Below are 16,083 nucleotides of genomic sequence, written 5' to 3' on the forward strand. Positions count from 1 at the left end.
GCCTGGCGAAGCTACTTGTCCCAAACGCCTACTTGATAAATATTTGTTGCTGGACTATAAACTGGGTGATTATAACCACAGGGACCAGCCCAACGAGTTGAAATTGGTCCACAGGTGAACCTGCAAAAATGTAACGGTCATTACAATATTATAGATAATATTAAAAATTAGAATTAAAAAAGGCCGGCGGACCACGGGCGCCGCAGAGAGGACCTCAAGACCGCCCACATCCGACGTGGCAGCGTCGGTGCCAGACACGCGGGTAGAGCTGAAGCGGTGCCTGCGGGCCACGCGCGGCACGGAGCGGCTGCTCCAGCCCCGCCTCATGACAGATAAAAGCCTAGACTGTTGCAGAGACCGCCACCAAGACCAGCCCGGCGGACTCGCTGCGGACGCGAGGGGTCAGCCTTGCGGGTCTGCGCAGGCGCAGGCCCCCTGCGCGCGCACGTCTTTCCCTGCGTGCACGTCCCTTACTTCCCCTCGTGCTGATCTTTGGGAGCGTGTTGGGATCCCGGGAGGCACCGGGTGCACTGGATACTCGTGCAGGCCCTGAGAGTGAAACGGCTAGTGAGAGGAAGGCGTGGGTGCGCCCTCTTTCGAGGGAGCGTGGTGTGATGAAGGGTGGCCAAAAAAAAAAAAAAAAAATTAAAAAGCCAAATGCTGCACTCAACGGGGTTTTATACATAGGTTTTATTTGTCCACTTGAAAGCCCGTGGAAACATGAAGAAATGCTCATACACAAAACTGTAAGATGGTATGTCTGCAGTGGATACAGTTACGTAACAGTATGTGCCTACATGAAAAAGAGTTAGAAAGGAATATATTAAAACATGAAAATTAAATTGGGCTAGAATGGCAGGATTATGATTTTCTTCCTCCAGAACATTGTTTACTAAAATTTTCCTTGAGCTTTGGAGTCAGGTGGGACCGACTTTGCATATAGGTTCCTCTGCTTACCAGCTGTGGGACCTCAAGAAATTAAATTTCAGCTTCCTGAGTCTCAGTTTGCTGGTCTGGAAAATGGGCACATGGGAGTTCAGTCCTCACCGGGCAGTCCTGCACACGAAATGAGACCATGTCAGCAAAGCTCTTGGCACACTGCCTTGCACACATTAGGTTCTCAAAAACTGGTAACTGAGTTTAGGAATATAATGAACCTCAGTGGTATTTTGTTTACAAAAGCTTTTCTTCCTAACTTTTGGGGGGAGAATAGGTTTACTTTCTGTGTGTGTGTGTGTGTGTGTTAAAATAGGCTGATTGTAAAGAAAATTATAATCCGAAGGAAGTAAAATTTACCCAAAATACACCTAGAAAAGACCACTGAAAATACTTTGGTTAGGGTCTTCTAGAATGTTCTCTAGTCTAAAGAAACAGATTTACATAATTGTCCATAAACAGGAACAAATTCTACTTATATTGTAGTAATCTTTTAAAAATAATGTCATGAAGTTCTTTGAATGTCACTATACATATATCATCTTTAAACTTGATTATTGTGGAGAAATTTTTAAATGTACAAAAATAGAGAAAAGAGTATAATGAACTCATCGGTCACCTAGCTTCAGCAGTTAGCAATTTGTGACTAATCTCGTTCATACGTACCCAGCCCACTTCTCCAACACCAGATTATTTTAAAGCAAATTTAAAGCAAATCTATAATTTAAGTTATACTTAAAATCTTTAAAACAAGTGTATGATTTGTTTCTATATCATCATGACAATTTCTGTTTCATTTACATTTTTTCCTTTTATTGTTTTTTCTTTTAAATTTATTTTTATATTTTTTGTACTTTTTTCTTTCATTTTGTATTTTTCCCCATTTACATTTTTAACCAGTTTTGTATTGAAAGTTTTGTTTCCTTTTTTTCCTATTATAAACTATGCCATGATGTGTATTCTTTTGCTCAAAAAGTAAAGGCCACTCCCTCTAAACACTCATGAGGATGATACTCAAAATATTTAACAACCAGTAAGACAAGGTTATCAAACCATCAGAATAGACATGGGCTACAAGGCTGGAAGAGGGTCCTGGAGTACCGCACTTCCATCCCATATGCTAGTCATTAACCTCATAGTTCTTGAATCATGAGGAAGTCTGGGGTGCCAGGAGGAGGAGTTGGGCAGCCCAGGTGACAGGGAGGACATTTGAGGGCCTTGGACAATGTATGCTTACAACTAGTATGGCAGTACTTCAATATTTCAATAACGTGCACACCCGCTAAACATCAGCCTTTGACTTTAACTACTCTCCCAAGAAGTAACCACTGTTAGTTTTTTAGTATCCTTCCAGAAATTATATATAATATACATATAAAATCTTTAACATTTTTACATAAATTAGAGCACACTTTACATCCTATGCCATGCCTTGCCATGCCTTGCCTTTTTTGCATAAGAGGTTATCGAGATGTTTCCATATTAGCGTAGATAGATCTAATACATTCACAGTGGTGGATATCGCATTGTATGGCTCTAAGATTACAAGGAAGTGTGTGCGTGTGGGTGCATGCATGTGTGCGTGCAAGTGTGTGCATGCATGTGTGATTCAGGATTTTTTATCTCCCCATTATTTTCCGGCCTCTTCCTGATTGTTTTACCTGTGGCTGAGTGGACTGAATGTGCCACCTGGTGGTTATCAGTGAGCCAGGCAAGTCTTCAGAAAGGTCACTGTTTAGTATTAATAATCAGAAGAAAATAATTATATAAAACATCTTTTCCAAAGAGCTTACCTTGGACCGCCCAAAGATTTGTTCTTCCCATGTGGTTTCTCCCCACATCCAGAGTCTTAAAGACAACACAATGGTATAAAGAAATTGTTTTCCATCAACACAAAATCAGAATTCATTTAGGTCAAATCGAGAAGTTCCAGAATTTAAGACTCTAGTGGTCATTCCAAGTGACTGAAATTCCAAAGCAGAAATCGCAGAGTATGTGTAGTGTAGAGAGACAGACTTCCAGTGAATCCAGTCACAAGCTTTTTACAAAGGCTGAATTGGCATGAGCACAAATGTCCCTTCAAAAGGCAATCTAGTTTGAGTCTTTCAATATTGCAGTGAAAGTCAGAGTAGGGCAGAAAGTCACTCATCTATTCAGACTTTCTTAACGTGGGCCTTGAGTTGGGAGGTTTGTCCTTGGAAGAAGGTTGGCAAAGGTTTGCTTCTTTTATTGCTATGGAAACAGAATGGCAGCACCTCATTTGCTCAGGCACTTTGCTCTTATAGAGAGAAGACTGAAAGAGCAGCCAGTTAACAAATTCTCTTAAGACATAAGACAAAATACACTTAAGCTATACTTTCGGAGGAAATAGAATTAAGCAGCACTCCTAGGCTTAATGAAGCAGTAGTTGCCAGATGGAATCTGTGATGGAGTCTAAGCTTCTCTCATTTAACAGCAGAAACCTAAAACTCTAAAGTGGGCACTTTCTTCCTGGAATTTCAAGCTTTGAAATCTGTGAAAGTGCAAATCCCCAAGAGTAGGAGTCTTTCAGTTGCTGGGAGTTCAGACTTTTTTTCCTAAATAAGGCTTTTTCTCATTATAGGAGAAAATGCTTATTATAGACCAGTGGGGCCTTCATTGTATTTTACTGAAACTCACTATAAGAAATATATTTTACACACTTTATAATAAAAAGTTGTATGAAATAATACCCTTGTTACAAACTATTCTCATCTATTTTTTCTTTCATTTAAAATGAAAGCTGATTATAAATCCACTAGATTGATTTCATGATCTACTGATGAGTTACAACCCATAGTTTACAACCATTGTTTATAAATTCATTCATTTATTCTATTCCACATTATTATTTACTACATAAATAGTATGCAGGTGTGGGGATACATGAGGTCTGTCCTGAAAAAGTCCAGCCATTGTTAATATAACAAGAATGGTTTGCGCGAAACCTCTGTAACCTGGCAGCCAAGGAGAGTGGACTGGAATGCACATGTGTGAACACTGATGACTTCACTGTACCAGTCAGTGGGGGCAGTAGATGCTGTTGAGTGAGCACGTGTACTGTGGCTGTGACATTCAAAATGACTGAGTAGAGCAATGCATCTGCATCAAATTTTGCCTTACGCTTGAATATTTCTCTGTGGAAAGAAGGCTGCAGCTATGGGCACCTGGTGATGGGCAACTGGTGACTGGCAGCTTCATCACGACAATGTTCTCCGTCATGAATCACATCTTGTGTGGAGTTTTTTGGCAAACATCAAATCACTGAGGTGACTCAGACCCCTTACCACCTGGATTTACCACCCTGTGACTTCTGGCCTTTTCCAAAACTAAAATCATCTTTGAAAGGGAAGAGATTTCAGACCATCAGTGAAATTCAGGACAGTATGAGGGGGCAGCTGATGGCGATTGGGAGAACTGTGTGAGGTCCCAAGGTGCCTACTTTGAAGGGGACTGAGGCATCATTGTCCTATGTACAATGTTTTTTGTACCTTCTTCAGTAAATGTCCCTACTTTTCATAGCGCATGGCTGGATACTTTCTGGATAGACCTTGTACATCAGTTTCTTTTCTCCTTAGAGCTTTGAGACTAGTGGGGGAAACACAATAAATTGAATAAAAGCACAATGAGGCTTACATTAAGGTCCTTACCAGATGCAATGGGAGTGTATGGCAGGAATTTCTCTTCTAATGAGTCAGACAACAGTTTTAATCAGAGAGGTGATCTGACTAGTTTTGCATGTTAGAAAGATTATTTTGACTGCAATGTAGAGAAATAATTGGAGGGACCAAGCAGGAGGCAGGGAAACCACTTTAGTGGTCAAATGAGGCACAAAGGTGGCCTTAAACTGAGGAAGCAGCAGTGGGATGGAGAGTAGTGTATGCAACAGGATTTGATGATCAATTGGATGTCAGGGTGAGGGAAAGGAGGAGGCAATGATGATTCCTTGGTTTCTAACTTAAACAATTGAGTAGATGATGGTGCCATTTGTTGAGATAGGAGAGTCGGGGGGATAAACAGGCTCAGGGGAGTAAGAGCCTCACTTCAGGCTTGAACATGTTGAGTTTGATTGGCAGTAAGACATCCAAATGGTAATGTCTATTACATGTTTGGGAATTCCAAAGAAGAGTCTGGACTAGAAACACTTCAGTTTTCCGAAGTAGATATTTAAAGCCGAATCTTTGAAGTGGCTTAAATCAAAGAGGTTCATTAATTTCATGAACTATAAAGTATGGAGGCAGTGCTCCCAGAGTTGAGGCATATTCAGCAATGCCATTGAAGAACTAGGTTTTTTCCATTTTTCTGTCATGCCAACCTCAGTGTGTTGACTGAGGGTAGTCGTGGTTGTGTTGGCAGAGGCAAGTGGCACCAGATGTTAGATGGGTGGAGTCAGACTGGACCTTGGTTCAGCAAGGTACTTGGTACTTGAGTTCTGGCTAGGAAAGAATTTGGAGCCAAGAGTCAAACTATGAGAGAAAGGTTATCTAGAAAGTCACAGACGTTGGAGAAGTGAGCAGTAGAAAAAAATTGGCTCAGGAAACAAGTTATAGAAGCAAAAGAAGGGGTCCTTGGAACTTAGGAGAGACGATAAGGGTAACACACCATGGGGAAAAAGAGGAGGGGGACAGGAAAGGCATGCTCCCAAGGGGAAAGCACGCTGGGTCGTCTGTCCTAAGGGCTTTTAAGGGTGGCGATTTTAGGAGAGGTGTCAGAGGAGGATCTCAACAGAACATTCATCAGCTTTCCAGGTGTGCCCTTTCAGGGTTGTAGTCTCCACTGATTGGTGGGTGCCAGGGCAGGGGGTCATTAGCCAGTGCAGCCGGTCCCGATGTCAGCCACGGCATCACTTGTCTGGTTTTGCTGCTTTTCTGAGAGAGAATCTCACTGTCCTGAGGGCTTAATAATTAAGGAAGTGGACATGCAAGGGAGGAGGAAGCCAGTGAGTCAGATGCTTGATGAGGCCAGTTTGAGTGAAAAGGAAAGGGAGAAAATTTCTGCTAAAGAAATGAAGCTTCTGTGTGGTTACAGAGTATCAACAGTATATTGTGGACACCAAGAAAAGAACTGCTTCACACTCCCTATATTCTGTTTTTTTTAAATATCTTAAGAAAATACAATAAGATCTGTTTACTACTTGTGACTATTGTTGGTTTGGTAAATAGAGGTTGTTTTCTGTACAGAAAATAAAAACCAAAACCATAATGAAAAGACTATGCAGGACTATGCAAAAAGAACTGGGACAAATACACAGGAAGACAAATGAAAATTTAAGATACTCATGTTTATTATCTGATTTACATTTGACAAAGCAAAGCTGGGTGCAGTAAAGAGCTGTTTGACAAAGTAAAGCCCCAGATATCAAACATCAGTATTTTCCTGGCTGCCCCAGAGGGCACTTTGCCACTCCTTGGTAGCTGTGCTCTGCAATGCAAACCACTCAGTATAGACACTTGCTGCATTTGGAGTACAGGCCTGCAGGCACCCAACATCAGAGGAGTGGACCATTAAACACTCAAGAGCCCTAGTTCAGATGTCAAAAGTCAATGTTGGTAACAAATACTACTAATTATGTACTAGAATGGTCAGGAAAAAAAGAAAACAGGCTTTGAATACTGTACATCATACAGCCTCAAGAAGTGGCTCTTGTGAGCTGCCTCTTATTTCTCCCCTTTGACAGAATCTGTTCATTTGTGTCAAATCAAGACATATAGTATAAAACTCTTTTAAAAATTACTTTAACAATGATCATTTTCCCTAAGATGCATGCCTAAGATTACAGAAGATTTGGGATCATCACAATTCATGAAATCCTCTAATTCTGAGCTTAGGAAGATATCTTTCCTACTATATCATAGGATACTCAGAAATACCTGAGGTATAATCACTGAAAACCTTGTTAAAGGAGGAAAAAAAGATTGGTGTTTCCTATACTTGCATTAACATACACAGTTGATATAGAAAAACTAAAATGTTAAGGAGGAACTTGCTACAAGGTTCCAGTTCTTCTTACTATACTTTGCACGCAAGTTTGTTATAATAGATTCTCAGGCTGTACCAAAAACGATTTTAGGCGGAAACTTCAGAAAACAGTAAAATCCAATTCAATATGGAATTCATTTCTAGAGACAAGCATGCACCAGTATACAATGATCATGTTTCTGGTGGAACAGCAACATCAATCTAATTTTCAAAAAGTTTAAGTCTGGTCCTCTTTAATCAGATGTGCTTTATTTGGTGTGAATACGCATGCCCTTGCCCTGCCTCCAAAGTGATCATTTTAGCATTGATTATAGGAAAGTATACTAATTATACAGAATGCTCCAGAATCTTATAGATATTTAATTTATAGTTATATAATAAACATAAATCTGATAATTTAACATTTTGTATTACTCTCTGGCCCTACACTAACTTCCTGACATCTCTTAGAAACTGGCAACAGGACGATTACTTTCTTAGAGAATAAATAAAAAACTTTAAGAACCAGCTAAAATAAGCACCCCAGAGTTACTTACAAAGTAGAAATTTAGACACTATTTTTAAAAAAGCAAATTGGGATCTTTTGGAACCATAACATCAGGAATTCTTCCGGCCAATGCCTACCACATTCAGGGACACTTACATTCACTGATGCCCCTGATGAAATCTTTTCTAAGCATGTACGCGTACCGCCTGCTGACCTCAGCAAGACTGAGAGAAGAGAAAAAGGGAGGAGGATACTTTCACTTTCGGTTTTTAAGAAATTTATCTAGAAAAGCTTTATTAAAAGGTTATAAAAAGCATGGAAAATGCACACATTCTTACCACTACATGCACGTGGGTTTTCCTACCCCTTTGAGCACATAGCTGTTCATGTAGGAAAGGCACCTCAAGAGGAGAGAGGAAGTGAACTTCTTTGACTTGGGAATTAAGTGTATTGGCGGGAACCAGAGGAGCAAGATTAATTGAGAAAATTCAGTTAGGTAACAACAAAAGAAAAAAAGATCTGCAAATGAACCACCAGAGTCAATGCCTCCCATATTCAAAAATGAATTAATTAGCCCCTTTCCTCATCTTCTCACCACCATGCCTTTCACATAATGGTACTTCCTCCTGAACGGCTCTGTTGAGATCAAGCCATGTCATCTATCTAATGAGCAGACCTTGATCAGCAGCACCCAGAAAACAGATCTCTTTCTTCCCAATGCACAGCCAATTTGTCACAAGGCTGAAACCTAACTTCTCAAGGTTCGCTTTGCTATTTCACATACTTTGTAAAAAACAAACAAAAAGAACCAGAGTTTATAAAGCAAGAGCTTTGACTCTCCCTTTAAAAAGTTCATTCTATATATTCACAGATATCTAGAAAAAGGCAGATGTGTTTTAATTTTATTTTACATTTAAAACACAAGTCTCAAAGCAAGCACCTGGGTTTTTACTTCAGCTTAAATAAATAAGTTAATGTGCCTGAGAATTTTTGTGCAAATATGTCATCTTTCATTAAAAATATGCATAGAACATTCGAAAAAGCTTAGCTGCAACCAACTTTCCTTATTTAAAAATGTACATACATACATAGACAACAATCTCTAATTCCTACTGATTGTACTTCTGATTTAACCCCATCCAGCCTCCAAGGAAATTCAATTATGTTCATACTCCTTGGCCACTACACTTATCCAGAAGAAATTTTCTGAAAGCAACTTTCCTTGATTCTAATTTGCCCATATTCCTTCTTAAAACAAATCCCTCCTACCTCCACACATGTTGTGTTTTAGGATGTTGTATAAAAATATAAATTTAAAAAATGAACTTTTGTTAATCACAAGTACAAAAGGAATTTGGGTGGTGTTTGGGGTCCCAGAGATTCAAAGGCCTGAAAATAGAAAGCAAAATGAGAGTCTGCACTGCTCTGATTTTATGAAAAAAATAAATAAAATTCCTTGCTTGCTAATGCTATGAGCTTGCCATTTGACGGAAGTGTAATTTAGTGAGACATCAACAGGGGAAAACATAAAAGTCACCTCACTGTTGTCTCAGTAACAGACTGAGCTTACCCCACCAACCTTCCAGAACAGCTTCTCTCGGCAACAAAGCTGCGCCTTTTCTCTTCCCACCTCCTCCTAACCTGCGTGTTCTATCCCTATGCTTACCAAAAAGTAAATGTGCTAGTAAATTAAGTATTCCTGGTGTATTTCAATATTACTTAATTTATTTTCTGGTCACTTTTTATTCTCAAAACAAGAAAACCCGACTGAAGGAGTGTATTAAATCTTTTTTCCTTTTCTGTCTCCAAATACTCATGACCCAATCATTTATTCTTTCAATTTAATAGACCTCATTCATTAAGGCCTCCCTCATCCCAATTGTCTCCAACCTTTCACTTCCTCTTTCCACATTCACAACCCATCTGCAACATTCCTTTTCTCTCCATCAGACCAGACTACCTGTATCAGTGCAAATCTATCTTGCATGTGCTAATTTGTATAAGAGGTCAGTTATCTGCTGAACCTCGGTCCTCCTTCAAGATATCCATTTTCGAGGAGGATGTGCAAACTGAGGTGCCAAAGCTACCCATCATAATTGGAAGACTCTGATTCCTCCTCAATCCACTCAATAAATTACTACCCGACTTTAAATAAACAGTAGAGTCTGGTCTCTGAAGACCAATTTCTGCCTCTTGGCTTCTTTCATTTTCCTGGGCATCAGGGGTCTTGATCACTCTGGCTATTCCCAGTCTCTTCAGCCTGTCTACTAAGTTCATCTTCCTTTGGCCAACATCAGGAGGATTGTGGGAAGGTCTCAAGCCATACATCTCCTGGAGGAACGTTTCAGCTGGTCGGGAGGCCAAAAAATTTTCAGAAAGATGTACTCGAGGCTCAAAGGGCAAAGGAGAAGGGCAAGGTGAGTAAGATGGTGAATTTGGAGGTGTAGAAGGGATAACCAGGGCTTTAGGCAGAGGCTGAAGGAGGGAATTTTCTGAAACTGGGCTATGGTACACTTTAGCAGAGATGCCTCGCTCTTGTAGAAGTTTGGCCAAGCTCATGGTGCTACTGCAGGTTACAGTGGAGTCTCGTCGGTTGGTGACTGATTCACCAATGCTGAGTCTATAGGGCATAGCAGGAGAATTCACCGCCGTGTTTGATGAACTGCTACTGCTACTTCCACAGGATAATGAAGGGAACCCAGAGCTTTAAAAAAAATGCAGGAAAGACAGTTTAAAAATAAAAAACCATCTCCAAGTCAGTATTTAAGGAATTACAGTAGTTAAGCCCAGTAAATATAGAGGAATGAATAGGCCAGTAACTGAACTCTATGGTAGAAATCTGTGGAATGAAAATTTTGATGTTACTTCAATAATTGGTTAATTATTTGTAATTTGTAACTTAGTTAGAAACTTACTGAAACATTTCTTTTCATAAGATATGAAAGTTTACTATACTCTTAGATAATTTATTCTTAAATTGTAACTCATATAATTGTGGGAATATAATTAAATTTTATGACAGTAATCAAAGAAATTTAAATATTAAAGAAAGTAACCTCTAGAAATTTTTATTAATATATCTATTCCAAAAAGAGAAATATGCCAAAAGACAATAATCTATGAGTAAACAATTAACATTTTAGAAAACACAATCTTTTATAATTAAATCAAAAATGTTCTTTGAAGGAGAAATTTCTTTTTAATCTTTCAATTTTATATTACTGAGAACAAATAAAGTTCTAATTGCTAAATTTCAATTTTCAAGAATATTAATTCCAAACAATAGTAGTATAAAAGGATATCACGGAACAAATGTATCTCAACCTTAACTTAGAACATATGTTTCTGGACAATTAAAACTTAAAAGCTTTAACACATTAGAATCTTTCTTTTTCCTCATCTTCTTCTCTCTCTCTTTTTTTTTAACAAAGAAAAAAAACTAAGCAAGAAATGATGATAGAATGGGGAGGATATTTCTTTAGTCAATTTCCGCCCCAATGTTACCATATTTAATAGGTAAACTTTCACCTCAATAGAAAATACTCAGTATATCAAGATTTTTAAAGATTATGAACAAAATGCAAGTTTAGAATTATTAAATAAACTTTCCAAAGTACTAACTTGTATAAAATAAGCAAAGCACAAACAACTGACTGCTTGGTTACACTAAAAATCTCTGAACTGATGAGGTTCATACACTGTACTGCCAGGGTCCCACCTCCTTGTCCCTACTTTATGGTAGAATTTGCCTATTCTTTCCCAAGTTGTAAACTTCATATGATGGCAACAACCTGAGTTGAGAGTCCCCTCAGGAACCAATTTTATAAAATTTACCTTGTTGATTGTAAAAACAACGTAGAAAGATTGCAGATATATCTGTTCATTTTGGACTTTATTGAGATCTTTGCTAGATATCACCCAGATGCTTCCCTAAACAACTGATTTGCTTCTATCTAATAGACACTGTGAATCATAATGTTATTTCCCTCCACATTAGTAGCTGGAAGGTAAAGACTCAAATACAGGGCTCACCGTAGCAAGTATGTAAAACTTTATGGTACAATTTTCACATTAGCTTTATTTCTCTATCCATTTTATAGCCTTCTCTTGATTACCCTTTGCTTTATTTTTCTTCTCTACTTCTAGTCAACAGTATCACTGCAATGTTATACATATTTTTGAAGACTACCTTAGATTCTATTTGGGAGTTGCTAGGATAGGAATAGCAGCAATATGGCTTATTAAGTTGAGATTCCTCAATTACATGTTGGAATATCCATGCTCTTGCCTGTGTTATAAATACTTTGGCCTTGTCTAGAAGGGTCTGGCCTTTGCTCTCGCCTTCTGGGAGGTAATCGATGCCATATCTGACAGAAGTGTCTGTGTTTAGGATGGACGCTGGCCACAGCAGATCTTGGGGTAGGCCTAGACACACCCAACAGTTGTAGGGTGGGGGCCTGGCCATGTCAGAAAGACCAACCATTTGAATTAGGGTGGTGGCTTTGGGTCAGTGGACCTGGAAGAGAGTTCAACCATATAGGTAATCAGTTAATCAATCAATCATCCTATGCAATGAAGCTTCAAACAAAATCTGGACACTGGCTGGCAATACTCTGTGTGCACGATCATACTTCAATGTGGGAAGTCATGAGTCCTAAGGACAAGGGAAGCTTTGCGAGTGAAACCCTCCCAGACTCTGATCTATGCATCTCTTTCTTTGGCTAATTTTAACCTGTGTCCTTCCCTTGTAATAAACAGTCACCGTTCAGTAGGGTCCCGGGTCCTTTTAGCAAATTAATCAAACCAGAGAGTAGTTTTGGGAACCCCCTGACCTTGCAGGTGCTGTCAGAAGTGAGGATACTCTGGTGTGGACAGGACTGGTCCCTCAACTCTGACAGTTTGGCTAACTGTAAGCATAGTCCCTGTTGGGCCATTTACTACCTGTCTGCCCTGGACCAGTCACATGAACTTTCTATGCCTCATTTTCTTTGTTTACCTAACACATACTCACTTTCCCTGCCTACTTCAAAGAACTATAGTGATCAAATGAGAAAATATAATGTGAAAATATTCTAAAGACAAGTTATCACAGAACATTAATTAAAATTCATTAAAATGAAAGTAATTTTTAAAAGAAATTCATAAAAACATAGTTGAGGAAAGAAGTAAAGCCTAGACCTACCCAGACCTACCTGGGGGTAACCTGAGTGATATCAGAGGGATGTAATATCCTACAGGTGGTGAAGGTGAATGTCAAGTTTGTGCATGACAGACACTTTCCTGGGTTTGAGGTTGCAACTGAAGAAGAGACTTTTAGGGAATCAAACACAAAATTGAAAGACTAGGTTAATAATGTAAAATATTTCATTATTATTTATTAATAATGCAGCACTTATCCAGTATCATTTGTACAAAAATCCCCAAATCTGAAATAAAATATATATAATACTGCATTAGTATTGACTGTTTATATATAGCTGAATCCTTCAATGCTTTTAAACTGTAATTTAAAAGGATTAAGAATAACTTAGAAATAGGGGAAAAACCCATTCTGAAAAAAAAAAACAACAAAAACAACCAAGATCTAGTCATTCAATCTTTCTAGCCAAACTACCTACTCCAGTGGTTCTTAAAATATGGTTTACAGACTTTGTTGTAGGAGGCTATAGATCAAAACTACTTTCAAGCAATGCTAAGATGCTATGTGCCTTTTCAACTGGGTCGGCATTTGCACTGCTGGTCCAAAAGCAATGGTGGGTAAGACTGCTGACTCCTGAGCACAAATCAAGGCAATAGCACTAAGCTGTACTAGTATTCTTCACTGTTGTCTACTCACAGTATTAAAAAACATCAACAATGGGGTGGTGGGGAGGTGGGGGGAAAGGCAGAAAACTCTACTTGAACAACAATAAAAAAAATGTTGAAAAAACCCCAACAACAACAAAACAAAATGCCAAATTCACATAAGACTGTCCTTGATGAAGTAGTAAAAATTATTCATTAAATCTTGACTCTTGAATCTTTTTCTTTTATTTACTTTTTAAAAAGATTTTATTTATTTTTCTTAGAGAAAGGGAGGGGAAAAAGAGGGAGAGAAACATCAATGTGTGGTTGTCTCTCTTGTACCCCCGACTGGGGACCTGGCCCACAATCCAGGCATGTGCCCTGAGTGGGAATTGAACCGGCAGCCCTTCGGTTTGCAGGCCAGCTCTCAATCCATTGAGCCACACCAGCCAGGGCTCTTGAATCTTTTTAATATTGTGTGTGATGAAATGGGAAGGAAGTATTAAGCACTCTGCCGCTTACCAAGATACTAGAGGAAAAGCCCATGTGCAATTGAGTTAAAATTTTTTCGTGGGACACCATTTTCACTTGAAAGAACTAATAGGCAAACTACAGTTATTCAGACTTGGATATCAGGCAGAAATTTTCTTAAAAATGAATGTAGTGAAACTGTCTCTTCAAGAAAACAAGATGACAGTATTTGCTGTCACTGACAAAATTTGAGCTTTTGAGAGAAAATGCAATTTTGGAAAACTTGTATCTACCACTGAGAGCTTGAAAGCTTCCTAATACTAAAAGACTTCTCTGATGAGATATATTATATAACAAAATGTGCCAGCATTTGGAAGATCTGCACAATGCAGTAAATCAATATTTCTCCAATGACCAATGTGGAATGTGACAAAATCATGCATGGGGAAAAATGCATTCAAAATGTAGGATAGTCCAATAGATTTTAACACAACAAAGTATGAAAAGTTCACTGATAGGGTTCCATATTGCTACAATATCGAATCCAATAGATTCCATATTGCTACAAACTTTAAACTACCACTTATCACGTTTTGGTGTAAAATTAAAGAATATCTGCAAATACCTGAAGAGGCCATTAAAATACTCTTTCCTTTTCCAACTACATATCTGTGTGCAGCTGCATTTTCTTTGCACTCTTTAACCAAAACAACAAATTATAATAAATTGAATGTGGAAGCTGATATGAGAATCTATCTTCTATTAAGCCATAAATTAGAGATTTGCAAAATTGTAAAACAAAACCATTCTTCCCACTACTTAAAAAATAGCTGTATTTCATAAAACATATTTGTATTAACATGTAATTATTATTTTTAAATGAATTAATACTGTTAGAATTTCTCAGTTTTCATTTCTAATATGGTAATTATCAATAGACACAACCTACACAGACAAGCTCTCTGGAATTCTCAATGATTTTTAAGAATGTAAAGAGGTCTGGGGCCCAGAAAGTTTACAAACCAGAGACTGAATTGATCTCTCTCTCTCCCTCATCTATTTATGTGAGCTGGCTAAGATAAAAGTAGAATCAGAAAAGCCACTAAATGCTATAGGTCTTTATTATCTTACATTATGTTATAAGACTATGTACAATGCAGTGAGACTTAGTAGAGGTAGTCAGCTGACCATGTAGTAAGTCAGGATGTAAAGTACAACTAGTTACTAGACTATATTCAAGCACTTCTCTCACCTGTAACTGGACCACCTACTGAAGTAATGGGCGGTATAAAGATTCCTGTAATGGGCTTGGGATCAGGAGCTTTCTGTTCTACTTGGAGAGGCTGCTGAACCTGAAAAGTGATACCTTCCTCTTCATCCTCTTCTAAATCTGAGAGGTGATACATGGCATCCTTGGGCAACTGGGTAAAGCCTTTAGTGATAACACCTGGTCGTGGGTCTAGAATGGTTCCTAAATTCGGTTGAGCAAGCTGCTGCCAGTGGTGCAGAGTTTGCGACCCTGAATATGAAGATAAAAATAAATAAAAAAAATAAAAGGCATGTTATAAATTTCTCACAATATTATATCTTGAAGCAGAAGCTAAAAATACATGTGTAAAAAAATGTAATAACACAGGAACTACTATAAAGGACACATAGACAAAACCAAGGGGGAGGGTGAAGGTGGGGGAGGGAGGTGGGTTCAGCTGGGGTGGGGTGGAGGGATGGGGAAAAAAGGCATACAACTGTAATTGAATAACAATAAAAATTTTAAAAAATGTAATAACAAAACTACTTATTTGGTTTTAATATTTTGGTAAAATTTGAAAATTAAAGTTCTCTGTGAAAGGCTGACAAGTTGCTGAAGATATAAATAATAATCTTTCTACTTCAAAAGTTAACTTTAAAAAGGACATCTAAAGCAGGGGTGAAAAAACAAGACAACACCCTTAATAGGAAATCAGATCAGAGGCAGTGATGAGAAGAAAGATATGTGCCTCAGAGGTGGGGCTGTTATTTTCCCAGGTGAAAAAAATCAATACTTTCTTGGCTTATAAACTTTCAAGTCAAAAACCAGGATCCCAGGATGGAAGACACCTTGATTTTTTCAATGGTTGTGTGTGTGTGTGTGTGTGTACTTCCCCACCTTGCTCATGCCTCTCCTTTCCTCAGGCTTACAGGGAGAGTCGAAAAATGAAGGATATGATAAAAGTAGGATGTCACCCCGTGGTTCCTGTCCATAGGCCCTGGTGAATGATTATCCCAAGAATGTGTGCCAGATGCAATGTCTAATTATGACAGTATAGTCATTTCATCCTAAAAATGGCAACTCTGACAAATACTTGCACTGATCATTGATGAATAAAACTAACATGCAGAACCTTGAGTTTGAGGGATCTTCATAGGTT

General features: G+C 38.5%; 1 protein-coding gene across 1 annotated transcript in view; it reads right to left on the bottom strand.

Moving 5' to 3' along the window:
• Positions 1-6,214: 6,214 nt before the first annotated feature.
• TRAK2 (trafficking kinesin protein 2) overlaps positions 6,215-16,083 on the bottom strand; it is a 56,707-nt gene continuing 46,838 nt past the window's right edge. Inside the window, exons 14-16 of the mRNA XM_024563848.4 lie at positions 14,928-15,194; positions 12,613-12,730; positions 6,215-10,124 (exon numbers count right to left, since the gene is read on the bottom strand). Coding sequence (XP_024419616.2) covers positions 9,428-10,124; positions 12,613-12,730; positions 14,928-15,194 — 1,082 coding nt within the window. The 3' untranslated portion in view covers positions 6,215-9,427. The remainder of the gene's footprint in view (positions 10,125-12,612; positions 12,731-14,927; positions 15,195-16,083) is intronic.

Source organism: Desmodus rotundus, chromosome 2 (assembly GCF_022682495.2).
Source record: "Desmodus rotundus isolate HL8 chromosome 2, HLdesRot8A.1, whole genome shotgun sequence".
Taxonomy (NCBI): domain Eukaryota; kingdom Metazoa; phylum Chordata; class Mammalia; order Chiroptera; family Phyllostomidae; genus Desmodus; species Desmodus rotundus.